This window comes from Herpailurus yagouaroundi, unplaced genomic scaffold (assembly GCF_014898765.1).
Source record: "Herpailurus yagouaroundi ecotype Mexico unplaced genomic scaffold, PumYag 165, whole genome shotgun sequence".
Lineage (NCBI taxonomy): Eukaryota > Metazoa > Chordata > Mammalia > Carnivora > Felidae > Herpailurus > Herpailurus yagouaroundi.
The window spans coordinates 26050301-26070207 of record NW_024412406.1 but is presented as its reverse complement, the minus strand read 5'-3'; the positions used below and the strand labels follow the sequence as shown (position 1 = coordinate 26070207).

Here is a 19907-nt window from a genome sequence, read left to right as displayed (position 1 = left end):
AGGAACCCAGGCCAGGACTAGGCCTGAGGTGGAACTGTGGCGGCCTGAGTGCCAGACGGAGGTGAGGGGGCCCAGAGAGAGCGCTCGGGAAGGTACAGGTGGAGCCGCGGCGCCCTCTGCAGGGAGTGCGCGTCTCTGCACCCAGGACGCGCGGATTTTCCCCAGGCCCCCAGCTCAGCAGCCCCTTGGGGCTCCGGGCGCATCCAGCCCCTCTGTCCCGAAGCCCTCGCCCTAGGCTGGTTGTAACCCTCGTCCCTCCCGTGTTTATGGATCCCCGAATGCCTGTGCTGAGGGCTTCAGTCACAGCCCGGTTGTCGGCGTTTGAAACGGCACCCCAGGCTGACTCAAGGGAAAAGGCTCCTTGGAAGTAGGACATTCTTGGAAATCAAAGCCTTTCAGAGTTCAAGGTGCAAAATTCTAATGATGGATTTCGGACCACAGGCCAGGCACGCGGGAGCTCTGTGGGGACCCAGGAAGAACCCGTACGGCACCCCTCGAGCCCCATTTCCCGGACGACCGCGATACTGGCTGCGAAGCGGGGCTTCAGTTGACCTTTTACGCAGTTATACAAGGCAGCCGGATGGAAGGAGCCCTGGTGGCTGGCCATCTTTTCCGCTTTCTTCTTTTCCCGTTTCCCGGTCCCTCTTCCCTGTTCTCTCCCTCCCTGCACATTTGGGGCGCATCTTCTGGGTTCCACATTTTCCCCCAGGCGTGAGGCAGGGGAGGACATATAGGAATGAGTGACAGTGTCCCACCCCAGACATTGCTGGACCTATAGCAAGGTGATAGGTGGCAAAAGAGGTGACAGGTCTGTTGACTACCCCGAGGGTTTTGGCCTGGTCTATCTACACGGCTACCCTAAAATAGAAAAGAAAGGGCTACTACATAAAGAACTGTGCTTGATTTGAAAAAAAAAAAAATAGTGTATTGCTTTGATCATGAAAATTGTGTTATTTCTCAAACCCTATTGGATGAGATGTGTATTACACATGTTGTATCATTATAAGGTAATGATTATGTCATGATCTTATGGTGGGGGGGGTGGGGGGGGAGGGCATTTTACTCTTGCCACCTCTAGGGTGTAGGCTGATTTTCTCTTTCCAGGGTTTGGGAATCCTTTGCTCTTGGGGAGAGAATTAAAAACTTGGGTTATTACCACGACGATCTGGGTTTCAGGTTTCTTTGGAAAAGTCTGGCAACGTGGGGTTGGCATTTCCCAGGGAAACAATTGTCTAAAGCTGAACGGAGACCTGATATCTCTGATGTGTTATAACCTCATCACTCCTTTTTGCTCATGTCACTGGTTTCCAAGGGCCAGCTTCTGTCTATCCCCTTCTTCCTGATCTGCTCCAAACACTTACATTACTTCCATTTCTAGTTCGAAAGGGAGAGGGCTCTCACCTGGAAGCAAAAGTTGGTTTGCCAGGGATCGGGAATATAGGCGGCGGTGTGGCTCTGAGAGTGGTGTTGACCTGGGACCCCTTGCACTGATCAGAAGTCTTCTCATAGTGTATGGCCGAGGGGATGTCCCAGGGACCCCAGCAGGGCTGGACTCCAGGACAGAACTCCCAGGACAGCGGGGCTGCCTCTCCAGAAGGGAGCACACAGGCTTGCAAGTGGTGGACTGCAGGGTAGAGACTCTTTCTCTCCTTTTCTGAGTTGCTAAACTCTGAATTTGGGGGGAGGAACACAAAGGAGAGAGTGGGTGAGGGTCCTGGAGAAAGGACTTAGTGGATGGGAGTTTAGCTACAGGTAGTTTCCACTAGAAAGAAAGAAGGAATGTTACATATGTTCTTATGTTTGTTGTTGCATGTTGTCCCCAATGGTTTAATTGATATGAAATGGCCATAAGCTTCTTGTGGGATAATCTGCCTTCTCAAACGTCTGTAATACCTTTTCAAATGATCTGGCCCCCAAATCCCTTCAGTCATCCCTTTACTCATTCCTATGTCCATTTGTCAGATATTGGACAACGCAGTCTGGGTTGTGGTATCAGAGTATACAATAGTGAGAAAGATACAGTCCCAAGTTCTTCCGGTTGTTGGTAGTGACCTGAGCGAGGGACAGGGAGCTGGAAGGCAAAGGCTATTGCCTGGGAGCAAGAAGTTTGGGATCTTAATTCTACTTGTGTCCTTCAACTGCTGGGCGACCTTGGTTCAACTATTTAGCCAGAGGGCTTCATCTGCGTTTGTGAAATGGGACCAAATTATCTTTCATTTCTTATTAACTTCTAAAATACTTTGCTGAAGAAAACGGACATACACATCTGGATATCAGTGCAGATTTCCTTGTATATGAGGGCATAGCTAGTTTCTTTATTAGGTTTTGGTTTTTCTTCCTGTATCTGATTTCCAGAAATGAAGAGTGGAAATGCATTGTATTTTGCCCCGTGTGTTTACTCATCTAAGATTTTCCATGTAAGGAACGAAATGAAAAATGGCTTGGCCGCGTCAGCGGTTGGAAGAGGAGGCCAGTGGTGAGTCTGTCAAAAGCAGATGGCCTCAGTGTCTTCAACTTTAGGAAATACCGTGGAGACCCGAAGGCGAATGAGAACCTTGGGGAAGAAGAAACTTACAAGAATGTCATGCAGTCGGGGTAATGGGTTTATTGTACCTATTTACAAGTAAGCATTTACTGGTATTTTTGTCAAGAGTGAAGGACAAAGGAACACCAACCATTTTAGCATGAACACGACACAGCTGCAATAGACCAATACTGAGCATCAACACGGTCGAGAGAACACGGCGCCCGAAGCGAGCGCTTGCAGGTTGTGTAGTTAGTTACCCAGACAATAAAGGCCACTGTACCATGCAAGCAGTGCGCGATAATAACACACGATTGACCGGGGGACAGAGGGAGGCCTGCTGGGGCCTGGGGTCATCGGCCGGGAAGGGGGTCAGAATCTCGTAAATCCTCTGTATCTCTTCTCCACGTCGGGAACTTCTTTGGAGTAGCTTTCACCTTCTTCGTCGGAGGGCAGAGAGTCGGCAAAGCGCTTGAGGAAGCCCCCGTACCTTTTCTGGTAGTCCATCCACCACTCGGGCCGACCGACTCTTCTCATGAAGCCCCCGTACCGCTTCTGCAGCATCTTGGCTTCTTGCGCCAGTTGGGGGCTGCCCTTCAAGGCTCTCATGAAGCCCCCGTAGCTCTTGCTCACGTCTTCATCATCACCGCCCTCGCGGTGGCGGCCGCCGTCTCGGGTCTCCCCAGGCCCCAGCAGCTCTTTCAGCAGGTCCGAGGAACTGGCCAGGGCGTCCTCCTCCTCCTCGGCGTCCTTCTTCATGAAGCCCCCGTATCTCTTGGCCAGGATCTCCCCCGCGGGGGCCTCTTCTTCCGGCTCCTGCGGATACAGCTCATCCATTTTCTTCATGAAGCCTCCATACCTTTTCATGAAGCCCCCGTACTTTTTGGCTAGCGCGTGGCTCTCCTCGGGGCTGCTCTCTCTGAGGGCGCTGGTGCCGTCTTGAGGAATCTCCAGCTGGGTCAGCTTCAGGAGCTCTTTGCAGGTTTCCCAGGTCTTGAGAGAAGGCAGTTTCCCTTCACATTCCAGGGTGCAAGCCTGGGAAAGGAATCCCATTTAGTGATACAAAGAGGCTTTTCTGGTTTCATTAGGTAAACGGTTTTTCTGTGTGTGTGTGTGTGTGTGTGTGTGTGTGTGTGTGTGTGTGTGTGGAGTGTGCTTTCCTATGGAAACTCTTCTATGACAACGTGATTTCCAATTTCTCATTACAGCTTTTCAATATTCTGAACAGGCACATCAAAGGGAAATGGAATCGTGGGTAATTAACTGAGTCAAATTAGAATTTGTCTTTGAATTTGGACAGACTGTAGCTACCACGCCATTTCAGTATTGTAAAAGACTTTTTTCCACCCAATTTTAACCTCGACTGGCTGCCTGCACAATCTAATTTCACTGAGTAACCTTCCACTGTTGATTGCATTTTGTTCGAGCTTTTTCTAACCAAAAGGGAGAAACTTCTCTTTACCTAATTAGGGATATCATCCCCAGATTCCTTTTATCTTCTTGTCTTACAGATAAGGTCAATATTAATAATATTAGGTTGTTTACTTTCTTGTGTTACTATTCTACCTGGAATGGCATTTAGTATTCCTGCAAACATTTGCATCCTTGAAAGAAAGACAGCAATTTCAGAATAAGTTGCAGAAGAAAGACATTCTAAAACTCAGTGTAAGTCTATGAATTACTTGGATGATGACATATTGAGTTGCTGCATGTTTTGTTTTTTGCCCCCTTGGTTGATTAAAACAGATTTAATCATCTTGAACAGAATCTTTCTTATGATGAGATCTGATATGCAACTATGCATATGCAAATATTCACACATTATTCATGTTTCTTAAGTTACCAATGTACAGAAAAGTTTCCCCTCCCAATGGAAATCATATTATTTGATAAAATGGGAATGAGACGTGATCTGTATATAATTCCTTCTTTTTATTATGTAATAATTAAATTTTAATCAGCATAAGATTTAGACTATGTGTTCTAACAATCTTAAGATTCTCTTCTATCCAGTAGACCACTTGGGCATAATAAAAAGAGAAGTAATATTGCATGACCATTTATAAAGTCTATATAATAGTTCTGGGCGTTTCAGGGCTTTTGATAGCTGCCTCAAGTCTACTTATGGAACCCAGGTTACAGACCCTTGATTTAGTAAAACCAGGCCCAGTCTTGGTATTTAAAATATATTGGTATATTAATTTGTATAAAACACACACATGTTACTTTCACAATGCAAGAAAGTATTTTCTTAGTGCAACAAAATTCCTTAGGGTTCTTTAACCAGCTCCTAATAATTAAACTTTGTGTCTAAGAAAAGTAAAGGGATGCTTTATAAACCCCTCCAGATGATGCAATTAAAATGATCCTGTGTTACTCTGGACATCTGAGCAAGAAACAAAAACACCACTAAAAACATAAGCTGTTCAGGGGTCAATACCATTTCCATTCGAAAATGAAATATCAACGATCTCTTTGCCAAAAATTACCATTGAACATTTTGTATACTGTCACCAAAAGGCTTTTTAATGTTGAGATTCTTTCAACAAGAAATGATGACAACCAGAAAACAAACAAAACAAAAACAAAAACAAAAACAAAACACACACACTCATGCTAAAAGAAGTGATGTTAATTTACAAGTTCCAATATATGTCTATGCATCTGGACAACAACCCTGGCATGCCTGCTTAGCTTTGCACCCATCACCAAACAAAACACAAGTGACTTTCACGTGGTAGAGGCTCCATATTTGTTACGTTGATTCTACATACTTTTGGTCAGGCAACCTCATTTCTCATAGGTCTTCTGCATCTGAGCTGAAATTCCAGAACTGCCGTAATATCAACAACACAGTCATTAACAGAGTCTTTTGTCACAGAGAAACTAACAACCCTACGTGTTGTTGGCAAACCGATCAGCCAAGGCAAAACCCATCAGCCAAACAAATCAGAACGACAAAGGCTAGATGAAGGGGGTTGTTGCCCCTATTTGAGATGCAACATTTTATCAGAGTTTAAATATAAAGCCCTACTATGTGTCTTCTCTTTCAGGCCATGCAAGTACCTGTGCATATTGAATGAAGGGGCCCAGGTACTTCAATTGAAACAAGCCAATGTTTAACCTGAAACGTACACTTTGGGTTTTCTGGAATCCTTTCCTTAATTTTCACCCCTATTTTATACGTCTACATCACAACATTTCTTCAAAAGCTGAGATGGGGAACTTAACTCTTTGGATTAATACATTATTTTCTACTGAGCCTCTTAAGTCATCACGGAATTTCAACAAATTGAGAAGACAGTGCAAAGGGATCCCTGGAGAAGCCAGTTAAAATGAAGCTTCCTGGGTCCCCAATTCAGAGATTCTGATTCAGTAGAGCACCAAGGCTGATTTACCAGCACAGGGACTATGATTAGAATGAGTGGGGGTTCTTTGTTCTCCGCTTCTCTCCTCCCCTTCCCCCCAGCTTCTGTCCTGTAGTTATCTTTGCATTGTTGTGACCTCTTTGGACACCTTTCCTGTGCCTTTTTCATAGCAAATTAAATTGTTGTCTTAGTGGGTATGACAAAAGTACATTCAAGGGAAGACAGAAGTTGAATTCCGGGGTCACTTGCCTGTAAGATGTGCTGATCTGTTTCTCCCCCTTCCACTGCACCCCCCTTCCTCTCCCTTCCTCCCGATCCCAACCCCTTCCTCTCTCCTATCCACAGGTGAGGGTAAGGGCTTGAGGGACCTGAAGTTGAAAGGGCCGGAGAAATGAAATCCAAAGAAAGACAACGAAATGTCACTAATGAAAAATGACATTATTTGCAGGAAGGATGGGAGGATGGGTTATGTGCAAGGGGACCTTCGTGGGATAAGTTGGGAACTGGGGTGACCGAACATCGTCTTTGGGACAGGTGGGGTGACCACCGAATGCTCTCCAAGATGCTGAAGGGCGCGTATCCCGGGGCTCCTGCATCCCCAGGGGTAAAACGAACTTGGTTTGTGGGGAGACGCTGCCTCTTTTATCGGTCACTAGAGGGTCGCGGGTCCCGAAGCTGAGAAGCTAGAGCGGGACTTCGGTAGGCGTTCAGGGAACGGCCGGACACCTGCGTCACCGCGGAGATCGGCGCCGCGGCGGCGGGACCGAGTGTGAGCGGGGGATGCGCCCTGTCTGCGGACCGGCTCGGCTCCCAGCCCTCCCGCCCGCCCGCCTCGGTAACTCACCAAGGGGTTGGTGTCGGTGGGGCGCGCCAGGCGGTAGCTGCACGTCGCGCAGTCCTGGCTGCATCCCGCCCTCACGGTCGCCAGGAGCCCGGGGCCGAGCGCCAGCAGCCAAGTGCAGAGTGTCAGGAACCGCGCCATGGGCTGCGGGCAGAAAGGGACGCGAACTCGGAGCGCGCCCGGAGCAGAGCGCGCGACCTTCGGAGGGACCCGTCGCCGGGACGGTCCCAGCCGGCGGCTGTCGAGCCGGAGCTCCCAGGGATGCGCCTTCCTGGGCCCCCCTCCCGCCTGGCCGGCGCCGCTTTTGGAGGCCCAGGGGGCAGATGGCCCCGCGGCCTCCAGGTAGGCACTGCCACTGGCCCCCCGAGCCCGCGGATGCCCGGGGCTCTCTTTCTGGGCTCCCACAGCCTAAGGAGGATTCTGGAGAGAACACCACCTGCGAAGACCAATGCGAGAGAACCGGAGCCTTGGGGCGGGGTGGGGCGTGGGGGGGGGGGACGACATTCACCCGGGTCACAAACAGGCACCCAAGAAAGTTGGGGCGCCCCAGGCAATGAAGGAAAACGCCGATTCGAACCGAGCGGGCGGACGGTCGCAAACGCACGCAGCAAAGGCGCGGTTTGGACAAGTTCACTCACGTTGATGCCGTTCGGATGGCGCAGGCTGGTCGGCGACATCGGGTCCCAAGCGCTGCTCTAGATGGGAGAGAACAAGGCAGGTGTGAGGCGGGCGGGGATCGGGGCGAGCGGCCGGGGGCGCGGGCAGACGCGGGTCTCACCGTCGCGGTCCTCGGCGTCGCCGCGGGGCCGCGGGCTGGACTGCAGGGCTCGGCGCGGCTGCCTCGCCTGGCCTGACTGTCCCGGGGCTGGTGGCGGCTGGAGTCACTTTATAATTAGCCCCCAAGCCAAGGAGGCGAGCGCGCCCCAATCGCCGGCGGGCTGCGGCTGACGCAGGCCCTACGCCAGTCCCGCGCCGACGCCCTCGTGGGAGGGGTCCGTCCCGGCCCCAGCACGCGGGCCCGGGGGCGGGGGCGGGGGGCGCAGGGTGGCTCAGCTCGCGGCTGGGTGACACATCGAGGCAGTCGGGGCTTGTGGAGAGAGAGTGGGATGACATCAAGTCCCCCCCGGGGTGAGGTCACTGAAATCGCACGCCCTGGGGGTGCGGGCTCCACGGAGAGAGCCGAGGGGGAGGCGTCAGGAGGGGCAGGTGGGCAGACTTAGATTTCTGGAATGTGCTGGAGACCCTCCGAGCGAGTGAACCTGCCCTTTCTCGGCCTCCCCCTGGGGCGCTGGGTGGTCGCGGTGGGTGCCCGGCACGGCCGTCCCGAATGTCATTTATGCACCTGTCTGTACCCACCTCCCCCACTGGATTCTCAGGTCCCTGCCTCAGCGTCTAACCGCGTCCGGCGCATCGTCGGAGGCGCTCAGGGAAGGGTTAAAGTACAGAAAGATGGAAACTTATCGGGAATCTTAAAAATCCCCGGACGGCTTTCCCCTTTAGCGTTAGTGGGACCCTTGCCCAAACGTGGGTCTGGACTGGAACAGCGTTCCTCTAGGGACAACACGCCGCGCGGCAGCGGCGGGAGGGGACCCGCCTTTACCCAGCTCCCTAGCCAGGCTTCCCAGTCGGGGACACGCTGCCTCTAGCGCTGTGCCCAGGGTGTCCTGGGGGTTTTGATGAGTGACAGGGGGGTGCAGGGCGGGTGTGATGCTAGCGTGCCAGGACTGGCGAGGGAGAGACGAGCGACAAGGTACCCCGGGCGCCTGGGGCTTGGGGGCGCACCTCCGCTGCTCAGGGGAGAGGGCCAGGAGCCGGCGGTGGGGTCTGGGGCTGCGGGTTGAGGCTCTCACTCCGCCACTTTCTAGTTCTGCGGAACACTGCCAAGAAGCAAGTTATGTGTCTTATGTAAGGCCTCACTTTCCTCGTTTGGCGAATAGGAACCAGAGGGAATGTGCCGTTCGTAAGGTTCGGAGAGGCGCAAATGAAATAATGGGCGAAAGCATTGATTTAGCCTTGTGTCCGGCCTATAGCAAGCCCTAGAAATGCGCATCTGATCTGACACCTGTCATCATCCGCCCTTTGGTTTGTCCATCACCCACCCATCATACATCTATTGTTTATTGATCCAGCCACGTATCCATCTGGCCTGGCCCTAGAGGGAGGCCACAAACTGTCCCAGAGCCCAGAGGGAGGCCACAAACTGTCCCAGAGCCTCCCTCACACACAGAGAGAGCCTCGGGTCTTTCCCAGCCACACGGACCCGCCATGACCTCAGCCTTCGCAGGTGCCCGCAGCCTCAGGGCTCCGCGGAGGCTCGGGCCGCGCCGCATCTCCCAGTTTTGTCGCTAGAGGGCAGCGCTCTCCTGCGTAGCTTTGCGGGCGCAGGGAAGGGGGCTCCGCGGGCCAGCTCGGGACCCTCACCCCGGGTGGCCGCAGCGCCGCAGCAGTGCATGGCCTGCCCTCCGGGGCAGCTCTGCGGCGGGGGACCTGGAAATGCTAGCGCCCGGGGTGCGGCCGCAGAACGCCGGGATTGACACCTTGCCGGAAAAGCATCACATGCCTCTGGGGCCCTTCAGCCTCTTCGCCATCAGGGGGCTGATAGAATCGTCCCCAGCTACTTTCTCTCTCTCTCTCCCCACCGAGAGGAGAGCTGACATCTGTACCTGAGGTCTCCCCGAGTGGCCTGGGCTTTGTAGTCCGTGCAAAAGGAGCGCAGGAACAAAGCCTGCCCGACAGGAGAGAAACCCCGCTGTATCGGAGCCCGGGGAGCACCTGGGCATCGTCTAAGAAGTGTAAAAACACAATCGGGGGCAAGAGGCTGAGACGTGTGTGTGTGTGTGTGTGTGTGTGTGTGTGGGACGACGGCACCACGTGTGGCTTCCTTAGGATACACGGGGCTAGACACGGAAAAGCTCCTTAGAATCTGGGAAAAGTATAGAAACTGAAGGGTGAAAGGAGTTTGGGGGAGGGTTTATTCCAACCCTCACTTTACAGATGGGGGAAAAAAAAAACCCGGCGCGGCCAAGTGACATCCAAGGGACTGGCCCAGACAGTGGCAAAACCAGGTTCTGCCATACCTTTCTGGGGAGGCCTCAGGTTTGGTTTGTTTCTGTTGGAACAATCAATGTCTACTCTGAGTTAGTTTTCCTCGGTGAGTCTGAATCTTTCCTTGCAGGTTTTTAAATGTCAGGAAAGAGAGGGGCACCTGGGTGGCTCAGTCGGTTAAGCATCCCACTCTTGATGTGGGGGCGGGGGGCGCTTAATCTCACAGTTGGTAGGTTCGAGCCCCACACGGGGCTCTGTGCTAACAGTGTGGAGCCTGCTTAGGGTTCTCTTTCTCCCTCTCTGTCTGCCCCTACTCTGCTTTCTCTCTCTCTCTCAGTCAAAACAAATAAACTTAAAAAAAGAAATAAATGTCCCTTCCCCCCATCTGCCCTGGGAGGCTGAAGGCCATGCATTTTGTATTTATTTCTTTATATTTGACTCACGGCAGTGGGTTGCAAGGAATTCATCTTTTCACGATCCAGTAAATATTTTTAAGAACTAATAGATATTGCAGTTACCTTCTGAAAAAAGACTGTTCTAGAAACCAGACTCAACAAAGGGAAAGGAATCTTCTCTTAAGGCATTTAATCCAGAGAATTCTGATTTCCATGTCAGGATCAAGATGTCTCCTTCTTCTGATCCTAGGGTCCCGAACTGTAGATAAAGGGATTTACTCCAGAGACCAAAAAAAAAGTGATTTGTAAAACCTTGACGATGAGTGGTGTTCTGGTTGCTGTAGGAGGGATTTTAAAAGTCCTTGCAATATTCTCTTTCATCATCTCCAGGATGGAAAATGCCTAAATTGAATGCTGTCTTTCAAGTGTCCGTGCTCCCACTGCCACCTAGATACAGATACTTTATTATGGAACCTGCTACCTCTTTGCCCCTCAGTCCCTAACATACCAGTAGTGGGAACACGGCAGTTTCGCGCTCCAGGGATTGTGTAACGTTTCAGCATAAAAGCACCATGTTCTAACATTTCAGATGTTTGGAGTCCTGCCAGAGGCACGGTAAACTTGCCTTTTTCCGTTACGAGCTAGAGCATAGGCTTTGCAAGCTACGATTCTGTGAGCTAGGCGCATTACCGCAAAGGATCCCTGTTAAGGGATTCTTCTTCAGACTGGCTCAGAACACAGGTCACAGACAGATTCTAAGTGGGATTGGTTGGAAGGGGATGCTTTTATGGTGTGATAGATCCCCACTTCAAGGAAAATGAGTCTGGTACATTCTCACTCTGAAAAATTCAGGAAACAAAATAAGCCCCTTAGAAGGAAAAGTAACCTGGTGCAAAGTCACCTAAGAGTAAGTTTAAATAATAGATAACGTGTCAGCGCATCAGAAGGGGGGGGGAAGGGTGAACAACAATAAAAACAGCAGGGAAGGGAAACTAAACGCAGCACATCAAACATAATGTGTACACATATGTAAACTTAGAATTGAAATAGAGTTCCTAAATTAGGCCTTCAGCTCTCAGACATGAAAAACTAAATTTTAGGGCTAAGCATAGGTAATTAGACCATGAATAAAGCAAGTCAGATGATGACTGATTAGATTAAATGAAGATATAGCTGAGGATCTAACCAATATATGGATTCTTTTTTTTCTTCTTCTTCTTCCAGGCATCTGAATCTTAATTTTATTTCTTACTCCAATAAGGAACAGAAAATCCAATTTTAAACAAGGTATGTTTTATAATATTAATAAAGAATAGAAATTTTTAAAGAATAAATCTTACAAAAGAGGTACAGAGCCTTAATAGCGAGCATCAAAAAATGATCACAAAAAAAACACGACCTAACAAATGGAAAACATAATCCCTAATTTAATTACTTCCTGTGGTGTCATTTATCTTGTTTCTCTATCTCCTGCATTTCCTAGAAACTGAAATTTACATCTTAAGTCTTGCTAGATTCAGATGAAGCGTTTTTGACTAGACTGCATCATAGGTGATATTGTCTACTTTATATTTCATGACATAAATATATCTGGTCATCCCATCATGACTGAAGCTAAGAATAGCCACTGAATTAGGGTGATTGGCCACTTGACTGGAATGATCTCTGGTTCTTTTAGTTATCATTGCCAAGAAATTATTTTCATGGTCATTATAAAATTTATAACAAAAATAAAGAATCCAACAACATTTGCCTGTCTCCATTGACAAATGTAATCCGTTTCTTTCGCTAATCCAAAAATACTACGAACTCGGACTTTTTCCTATCACAGATTTAAAAAATGACTGTGAAACTCGACCTGGCAGATCGCACAACCAATCCCCCGCGGCCAGTTTGTAATTACTAAAACCACATCCTCCGCATAGAAATACACTTCCCATGTTTTCAAGGTCGAGATTTGGGGCTGTAGTCCGAAGCTTGGCCTCTAGGCGCCTGCCCGGCTTCGCTTCGGGTTGTGGCAGCATGCTTCCCCGGGCACAGGTGAACAAACCCGTCTAGACCTCCACGCCCCTTGTCCGGCGGAGGTAGGACGTACCCGATATTGGCTGTTCAGTAATGTCCAGGTGCTGTCGCGCTGTCTTGCTTTCCACACCACGTTGCAGGGTTGCTGTGCATTCAGGACGTCCCTCGTCCGGCTCTCTGGTTCTGGGATGGGTGTGGCACTCAGTCAGACTCTGCTCAGATCAGGTGGCCTTCAGAGGAGCCCCAGATGAAGCCGTTCTCACTCTGAGGTGACTGGCCCCAGGACTCCAATGACCTCATGTCCAGCCCGGCTGCCTCGTGGACGGAGAGTAGTACCTCCTGGCCTACCGGCCACTCATGGCACCCTGTCTGGTAAGCTCTATCAGGATGCAAAAGCTGGGGGCGAGCTGGAAAAGTTCAGATGTCTGAAGGATTCCAGAACAGCTTAACTTTCAGAGACTGATTTTTGGAATTGCCCTGAAGAAATTTGATAGCCGCCTCAGAGCCATGTTAGGAAATTGCCTTGCCTCTTTGGAACTAAACCTTATTTAACAACCCGAGTTTAATTTGCTCTGGGTTGTTTCCAAAATCAAACGGCTGATCCCGTCTGTAGGACCTGCAGAGAAGGCAAAAAGTATTAATTGAATGAATGAATGAATGAATGAATGAGTGAAAACATGCACCAAGGAAGCAATTTCCACAATTGAGGCGGTATTGGAGGAGAGGTTCGAAATAGGTTTTGAGCACCAATAAATCCCTGGAATAAATGCCTGGGGTCCAGTTTACCTGAAATTCTGGTGGGATATTCCTTTGCAGATGACCCACAGCACAGAGCTTTACACATAATGGAGACTCGGTAAAGTTGTTTTTAAAAACTACCTTGCTACTTGTAGTCACCTCTTCCATGGTTCCCATGTTCGTGCGATGGATTCAACAGGTTAAAATATTGTCATAAAATTATATAAGGACACAGCCAAAATCCTGCAGGCATTCGCTTCTAAGTCTATCATTATTCTCTTGATATTTCCTTTGTTTTGTATAGCTATTAGAACTTAGAATAAAATTTTTTTAATGTCTATTTATTTATTTTTGAGAGACAGAGTGAAAGAGAGAGAGAGACAGAAAGACAGAGAGAGAGAGACAGGTAGAGAGAGAGGGAGATAGAAATCCCAAGCAGGGTCTGCACTGTCAGCACAGAGCCTGACGTGGGGCTCGAACTCACGGACTGTGAGATCATGACCTGAGCCAAAAATCAAGAGTTTGGATGCTTAGCCCACTGAGCCACCCAGATGCCCCTAGAAAAAAAGTTTTTTTAATATGCTTATGAAAATCAGTCCAGAGAGGGGCGCCTGGGTGGCGCAGTCGGTTAAGCGTCCGACTTCAGCCAGGTCACGATCTCGCGGTCCGTGAGTTCGAGCCCCGCATCGGGCTCTGGGCTGATGGCTCAGAGCCTGGAGCCTGTTTCTGATTCTGTGTCTCCCTCTCTCTCTGCCCCTCCCCCGTTCATGCTCTGTCTCTCTCTGTCCCAAAAATAAATAAACGTTGAAAATCAGTCCAGAGAACGTCTTGTGTGTGTGGCACAAAACGAGGTGAGAGAAAGTAAGGTTGGAATATATGCATTTTTTCCAACTCTGAAGCTCTTATCTGATAATCCATTTGGTGGAGGAACAAACCCGGTGAATATCTTAGCAGATATCCTAGAAGATATCCTAGATATCCTAGATAAAATCCTGCAAGATTTTATGAAGAGAAACAATTATTTTTCTATTAAGAGCTTAGGATCAGAAAATGCTAATTTGAATTTCTGTTCTGCTTTCAGTGGAATGTATACACTTGGGAATGTGAATTTCTAAACCTCATTTTTCTCGTCTGTACAATGAGGATAATAAAAAACTACCTGCATTAATTTGTTGCCTGGATTAAATGAAAAACGAATATATGGACAGTGTTAGGTATTGCATTTATATTAGTGGCCCTTTTTATTGTGCTAAAGGATTTCTGAGGCAAAATGTTTTTTCCTTGGTTTCTGGATTGTCATGTTAGAAGCCTCTCATTTTTGAAGCTGTGACTTGTTTGCTTTAGTGGAGTGTTCAGATAATGAAAGCAACTGAGTATTTTGATATGGTTGAAGGACACAGGTTTTTTTTATCTACCTGGATCCAGTGCTCCAAATCAAAAATTACAACCATAGAAGCACCTGGGTGGCTCCGTCAGTTAAGCGTTTGACTTCGGCTCAGGTCATGATCTCACGGCTCGTGAGTTCGGGCCCCACGTCAGGTTCTGTGCGGACAGCTCGGAGCCTGGAGCCTGCTTCGGATTCTGTGTCTCGCTCTCTCTCTCCCCCTCCCCTGCTCGCGCTCTGTGTCTCTCTGTCTCAAAAGTAAATAAACATTAAAAAAAAAATTGGAAAACAATTACAACCATAGAGCAATTTATAATAACTGTAGGTAGCAAGCTGCTTCATAAGACTGTAATAAGATATGCTGAAAGAACTGACTTGTGGATAGCACAGTCTCGTCGATTGTTATTGTGCTTGGGAATATATTATAGAGCATTTATCTCCAACATTTCTGTGTATAGCAGAGCAAATTAGGGGAGGAAGATGTAAAAGAGGTGCTTGGCCCAGGGCACTTGGGGCCTCCATAGGAGGGCAGAGTTGGAACAACAGGAGAGAGAGAGAGAGAGAGTCCTAAAACAAGGTAGAGACAGGAAGGAGCCCATCGATGAAGACAGCTGTGGGAGGCCATGGGCGTGGTGGTCTGGGGGAAAGCACCCGGTCACTCAGGGCAGTGTGACACAGGGAACATTGACTCCTCTACACCCCCTTTTCTCTGCAGTGTCCACTCCCCCAGGGAGCTAGCTGCCTCCAAGAAGAGTTGTGCAGAGATGTGAGGAGAAGAGATGTTTTTGTTCCTCATGTATAATGTGTTGGTGTGGGGTTTTTAAAATTTTATTTATTTATTTTGAGAGAGAGAGAGAGAGAGAGACAGTGTGTGTGCATGCGAGTGGGGGAGGGGAAGAGAAAGAGCACATGCATGAGAGAGAGAGAGAGAGAGAGAGAGCGAGCTCTGTTAGCACAGAGCCTAATGTGGGGCTCAGTCGCACAAACCACAAGATCATGACCTGAGATGAAATCAAGAATCAGATGCTTAACTGACTGAGCCACCCAGGTGCCCAACTGTGTTCGTGTATTTGACCTGACATCCTCCAGAGATGATGTGGGAATCAGACAGAGAGTGGGCATGTTGGGATCATCTCTATCACTTGCCCAGTCCTTCCTTCTCCCCCAGAGGATGAGACACACTCACTCAATAATGAATGGACATACACTTGGGAGAAGTTCCTGGCCTCCTTGCTGTAGGCTCCTTCCTGATGGATTTGCTTCTTTTACTTCCCCTGTGTCCGATTTCGCACACAATACCTCCCAAGCCCTTAGGGAAGTTTGAGTCATTGACTACCCCTTTCTCCCATGTATTGCTAGTCTTTGACTCTCTACTGTTTCTTTGTCCTCATATTCCACTCCTAAGCACAAAAACTTGCTTGTTTTTTCTCTTATGTTTAAAAGAACACTTTCTTGGGGCGCCTGGGTGGCTCAGTTGGTTGAACGTCTGACTTCAGCTCAGGTCACAATCTCACAGTTTGGTTCATGATTCAAGCCCCACGTCAGGCTCACTGCTGTCAGCACAGAGCCTGCTTTGGATCCTGTGTCCCCCTCTTTACCCTTCCCCCGCTCATTCTCTCTCTCTCTCTCTCTCTCTCTCTCTCTCTCTCTCAAAAATAAATAAACATTTAAAAAATAAATGAATACTTTCTTATATCTGTAATAATTCTTCTCCCAGCCCACCTTCTATCCTACCATTATCATCTCTTTGCAGTTAGGGTGTTGAAGAATGGTCTAACTTTTTCATTGTCCCTTTTCCATCTCCCGTGACTTCCTTATGTCATTTAGATTCTGTGCTTACCACTCTAGCAATATCATACTTGTTAACGTCAGCAATAACCTATGAGATGAGGAGCCAAGAAACTATTTTCCATCCTTATATTACTTATCAGATCTGCCGTACTGGACACCGTTGACTGTGTCCTCTTTCTAGGTATTGTCCTTGAAACTTTTTTCTCATATCTTCTCAGTTGTTCCTTCTTTTGTTTTTTTATTAAAAAAAAATTTTTTTAGCGTTTATTTATTTTTGAGACAGAGAGAGACAGAGCATGAACGGGGGAGGGGCAGAGAGAGGGAGACACAGAATCTGAAACAGGCTCCAGGCTCTGAGCTGTCAGCATAGACCCTGGCGCGGGGCTCGAACTCATGGACCGTGAGATCAAGACCTGAGTCGAAGTCGGACGCTTAACCGACCGAGCCACCCAGGCGCCCCTCAGTTGTTCCTTCTTACTCTACCTCCTAGACTTTTTCTTCTCCATCTGTCCCTTAAGTGGTGATGTTCTCTATGGTTTTGTCTGGTGCCTTATCTCATCTCAAGTTATTTATACGTTCTTCTCGGGAAAAGCTATCCACTTTAGGGCTTTACCTTTATTCATATATTCATTATTCCCAAGTCTTTATTTTTAGTTCAATTTAGTTTTCTGTCTGCGTGAGTTTGTCCCAATTTGTACGTTCTCCAGGCACCTCAAACTTAGTCTGTGTTCAACTACTTTAGTCATTTCTTCTTCACGTCTGCTCTCACTTCTGTCTTCTCTCTCAGTGAATGACAGACATCTGGAAATCATTCTTTTCAAATCTTGCACTTAGCCCTTCTAATGGATGTGTACTGACACCTTCTAATTTAATTTATACTTCCCCGATGACTAATGATGTTAAGCTTCTTTTCAGGTGCTTTTTGGCCAGTCATATTTTTTGTGATATGTCAATTTACATATTTTGCCCATTTTTATTTGACTGTTTACCTTTTTATGATTGGGTTGTCAGAGCTCTTTGTATATTCTGGTTATAAATACTCTGTCATAAAGGCACACCATGAATATTTTCTTCCAGTGTCAAGCTTGTCTTTTTATTTTCTTAACTATGTTTTTGAAGCACCAAAGATTGGGGCGCCTGGGTGGCGCAGTCAGTTAAGTGTCCGACTTCAGCCAGGTCACGATCTCGCGGTCCGTGAGTTCGAGCCCCGCGTCGGTCTCTGGGCTGATGGCTCAGAGCCTGGAGCCTGTTTCCGATTCTGTGTCTCCCTCTCTCTCTGCCCCTCGCCCGTTCATGCTCTGTCTCTCTCTGTCCCAAAAATAAAAATAAACGTTGGAAAAAAAAAAATTGAAGCACCAAAGATTTGTGCCTTATCTATGAAATCTTTACCTACCCCAAGGTTGTAAAAGAGACTCTCCTCTTTTCTTCTGGAAGTTTTACAGTTTTAGTTGTTATGTTTAGGCCTTTGATATATACCAAGTTAATATTTGTGTCTGTGATAAGGGTCAAAGTTAATTTTTTTTTTTCAAAATGAATACCCAGTGTTTCAGCACTATTTCTTGACAAGACTATTCTTTTCTCATGGAATTATCTCGGAAACTTGATCAAAAATCACTTGACCGTAATGTGAGGATCTATTTCAAATTCTCTATTTGATTCTCTATCAAATTCTCACTGATTAAATGTCTATCTTTAACATTCCACACTCTCTTGATTACTATAGCTTTATATATGTATAAAATACATATATTGTCTATCTTTAACATATATATCTCTATCATATCTATCTCTAACATATCTATCTAACATATCTAACATATCTATCTCTATCATATCTATCTCTAACATATATAAAATATATAATGTCTACCTTTAACATTCCACACTCTTTTGATTACTACAGCTTTATATTAAGTCTTGAAATCAAACCGTAAACCTTCCAACTTTGATCTTCTTTTTTGTAATTGTTTTAGCCATTATGAATTCTTTACATTTCCGTATAAACCTCAGAATTAGTTCATCAATTTCTACAGAAAAGCCTGCTGGGATTTTGATTGAACTGAATTAAATCTTAGATCAGTTTTGGAATAATTGACATCTTAACATCTGTGTCTCCCAATCCTCTTTCCATTTTTCTCAGGTCTTCTTTAATTTTTTCTCAGCAATTTTTTATGGTTTTAAGTGTGTAGGTATTGCATACTTTTTTTATTAAAAATTAAAAAAAAATTTATTCCTGAGCATTTCACACATTTTGATCTCTTTCAAATCATATTATTTTCAAGCTTATTTCCCAGTTGTTTGTTACTGGTTCTATTTTGTTTTTAATAGAGGGACACACTTTGCTAAGTACTAATGTTATTCTGTGTTAGTTTATAAATGATCGTGTATTTCTCCTCTCCTAGCCTGTAGGTGACTTTCCATAATCATGTTTTTATTCTCCTTATGTAGGCACTCAATAAAACCTACACAATAAAAGTTTTCTGAATGAAGAGATCACTTTCAAGATCAAGTTCGTTTTGGTTTCGTTTTCAAAAGACCGTTAAAAAAGGCTCAGAATTTAAAACTCTGGGAATTCTCATAGCTTGAGCTAGATCTGAAAAGCAGGGTGAAGTGATTTGACAATTACATGACTGATGTGAAAAATGTGGACATTTCTCCACTTGAGTGGCATCGAAATGATCTATTGTTCATCTTAACAAGATAAGTGTCAAATCACATCTGACTTGTGCTATCTCAGGAGAGAAGCCTAAAAAAGAGGAGAAGGAATGTTAACAATCGATTCGAAAGCCACAGCCTTGCACACAGATGTAAGGAGTAGGAGTTGATGTAGCTAAGGACCATTATAGAAATTATAGAGTAATAGAATCTCAGGGTTGCAAGAAATCCTAGAGGCAGAAGGAATTGAAGAATTAGAGGTATATAGCTGGGTCAGATGAAAGTGTGTTCCATTTCAATCTTGAGTTTCCATGGTTGTTGAACGAGATTACAGATGTATCTTAATTTTAAAAAAGTCCCATCATCTAGAGAGAGAAGGAATTTCTCATCTTGGTGAGTAGTGCCGCCATCTACTTTGGAGGCTGGAAACCGGAACCTTCAGCTCTGTCTAGGTGCCCCTCACCTCAATCCTCTTTGGGTGTTCTGGTTGAGACGGTGTTTCTAAATAAAAACAGTCCATATTTTAAAACGAAAATCGATAACTAGAAATTAATTATCTTGATATTAGATTCAGACTTTTTGCAGGAAAAGCAAGATTTCTGGCTTCTCCTGGAGAGAGGGATATGTGGAAAGCTTTGGCCTTGGTTCTGTAATGATTGGAGCTGCAACTGATTGGAGTAAGGAGGGGCTGCTCTCTTTATGTGCTCTCTCTAATTTTCCATAGTCTCCACCATCCCGACCCCCAATACTCTTTACTAATTTGATCTGCTTGGCCCCTAGAGTCGTGCGACTTTCCCAGCCCTGATGTCTGGGAATTCAAATGTGATGTGAGCATCCGTCATCATGCCCTGGTGACTCTATCTTTTCAGCATCTCCCGAATCCCTCACCTCCTCTTTCACCCCTTCCTCACTGCTTTTACCCGGGCCCTCGCTGCTTCTCAGGTGGATCACTGCCACCCGGTTCCCTAAGTGCCACGTCGTGGTACTGTTCATCCAAAGACAGAAACAATGCAAGATGGCAGACTTCTTTCTGGGCAAAAGGCAAGAATGATATTTCGGGAGCAAAACGGAGCAGGGGTACATTTCCCTGAGGACCATGCTTGCATCCCTGGCACTTGAACCTCACCTGGGGAAGTGTTTCTTT

At 46.9% G+C, this 19907-nt stretch overlaps 1 protein-coding gene across 1 annotated transcript; it reads right to left on the bottom strand.

The window, feature by feature from the left end:
• Window positions 1-2582: 2582 nt before the first annotated feature.
• Window positions 2583-7656, bottom strand: PENK (proenkephalin). Its single transcript, XM_040487752.1, has 4 exons — window positions 7512-7656; window positions 7372-7428; window positions 6737-6877; window positions 2583-3559 (listed from the first exon to the last, which is right to left on the bottom strand). The coding sequence occupies exons 2-4, from the start codon at window positions 7408-7410 to the stop codon at window positions 2897-2899; spliced, it is 843 nt and encodes a 280-aa protein (XP_040343686.1). The 5' UTR covers window positions 7411-7428; window positions 7512-7656; the 3' UTR covers window positions 2583-2896.
• Window positions 7657-19907: the final 12251 nt, after the last annotated feature.

Bases quoted from the DNA above. Each gene is read 5' to 3' on its own strand.
- PENK (XM_040487752.1), bottom strand. From the start codon at position 7,410: ATGTCGCCGACCAGCCTGCGCCATCCGAACGGCATCAAC. The intron at 6,878-7,371 runs GTGAGTGAACTT...TTCTGCCCGCAG, and splicing joins GCCATCCGAACGGCATCAAC to CCCATGGCGCGGTTCCTGAC. The intron at 3,560-6,736 runs GTGAGTTACCGA...TTCCTTTCCCAG, and splicing joins CCACCGACACCAACCCCTTG to GCTTGCACCCTGGAATGTGA.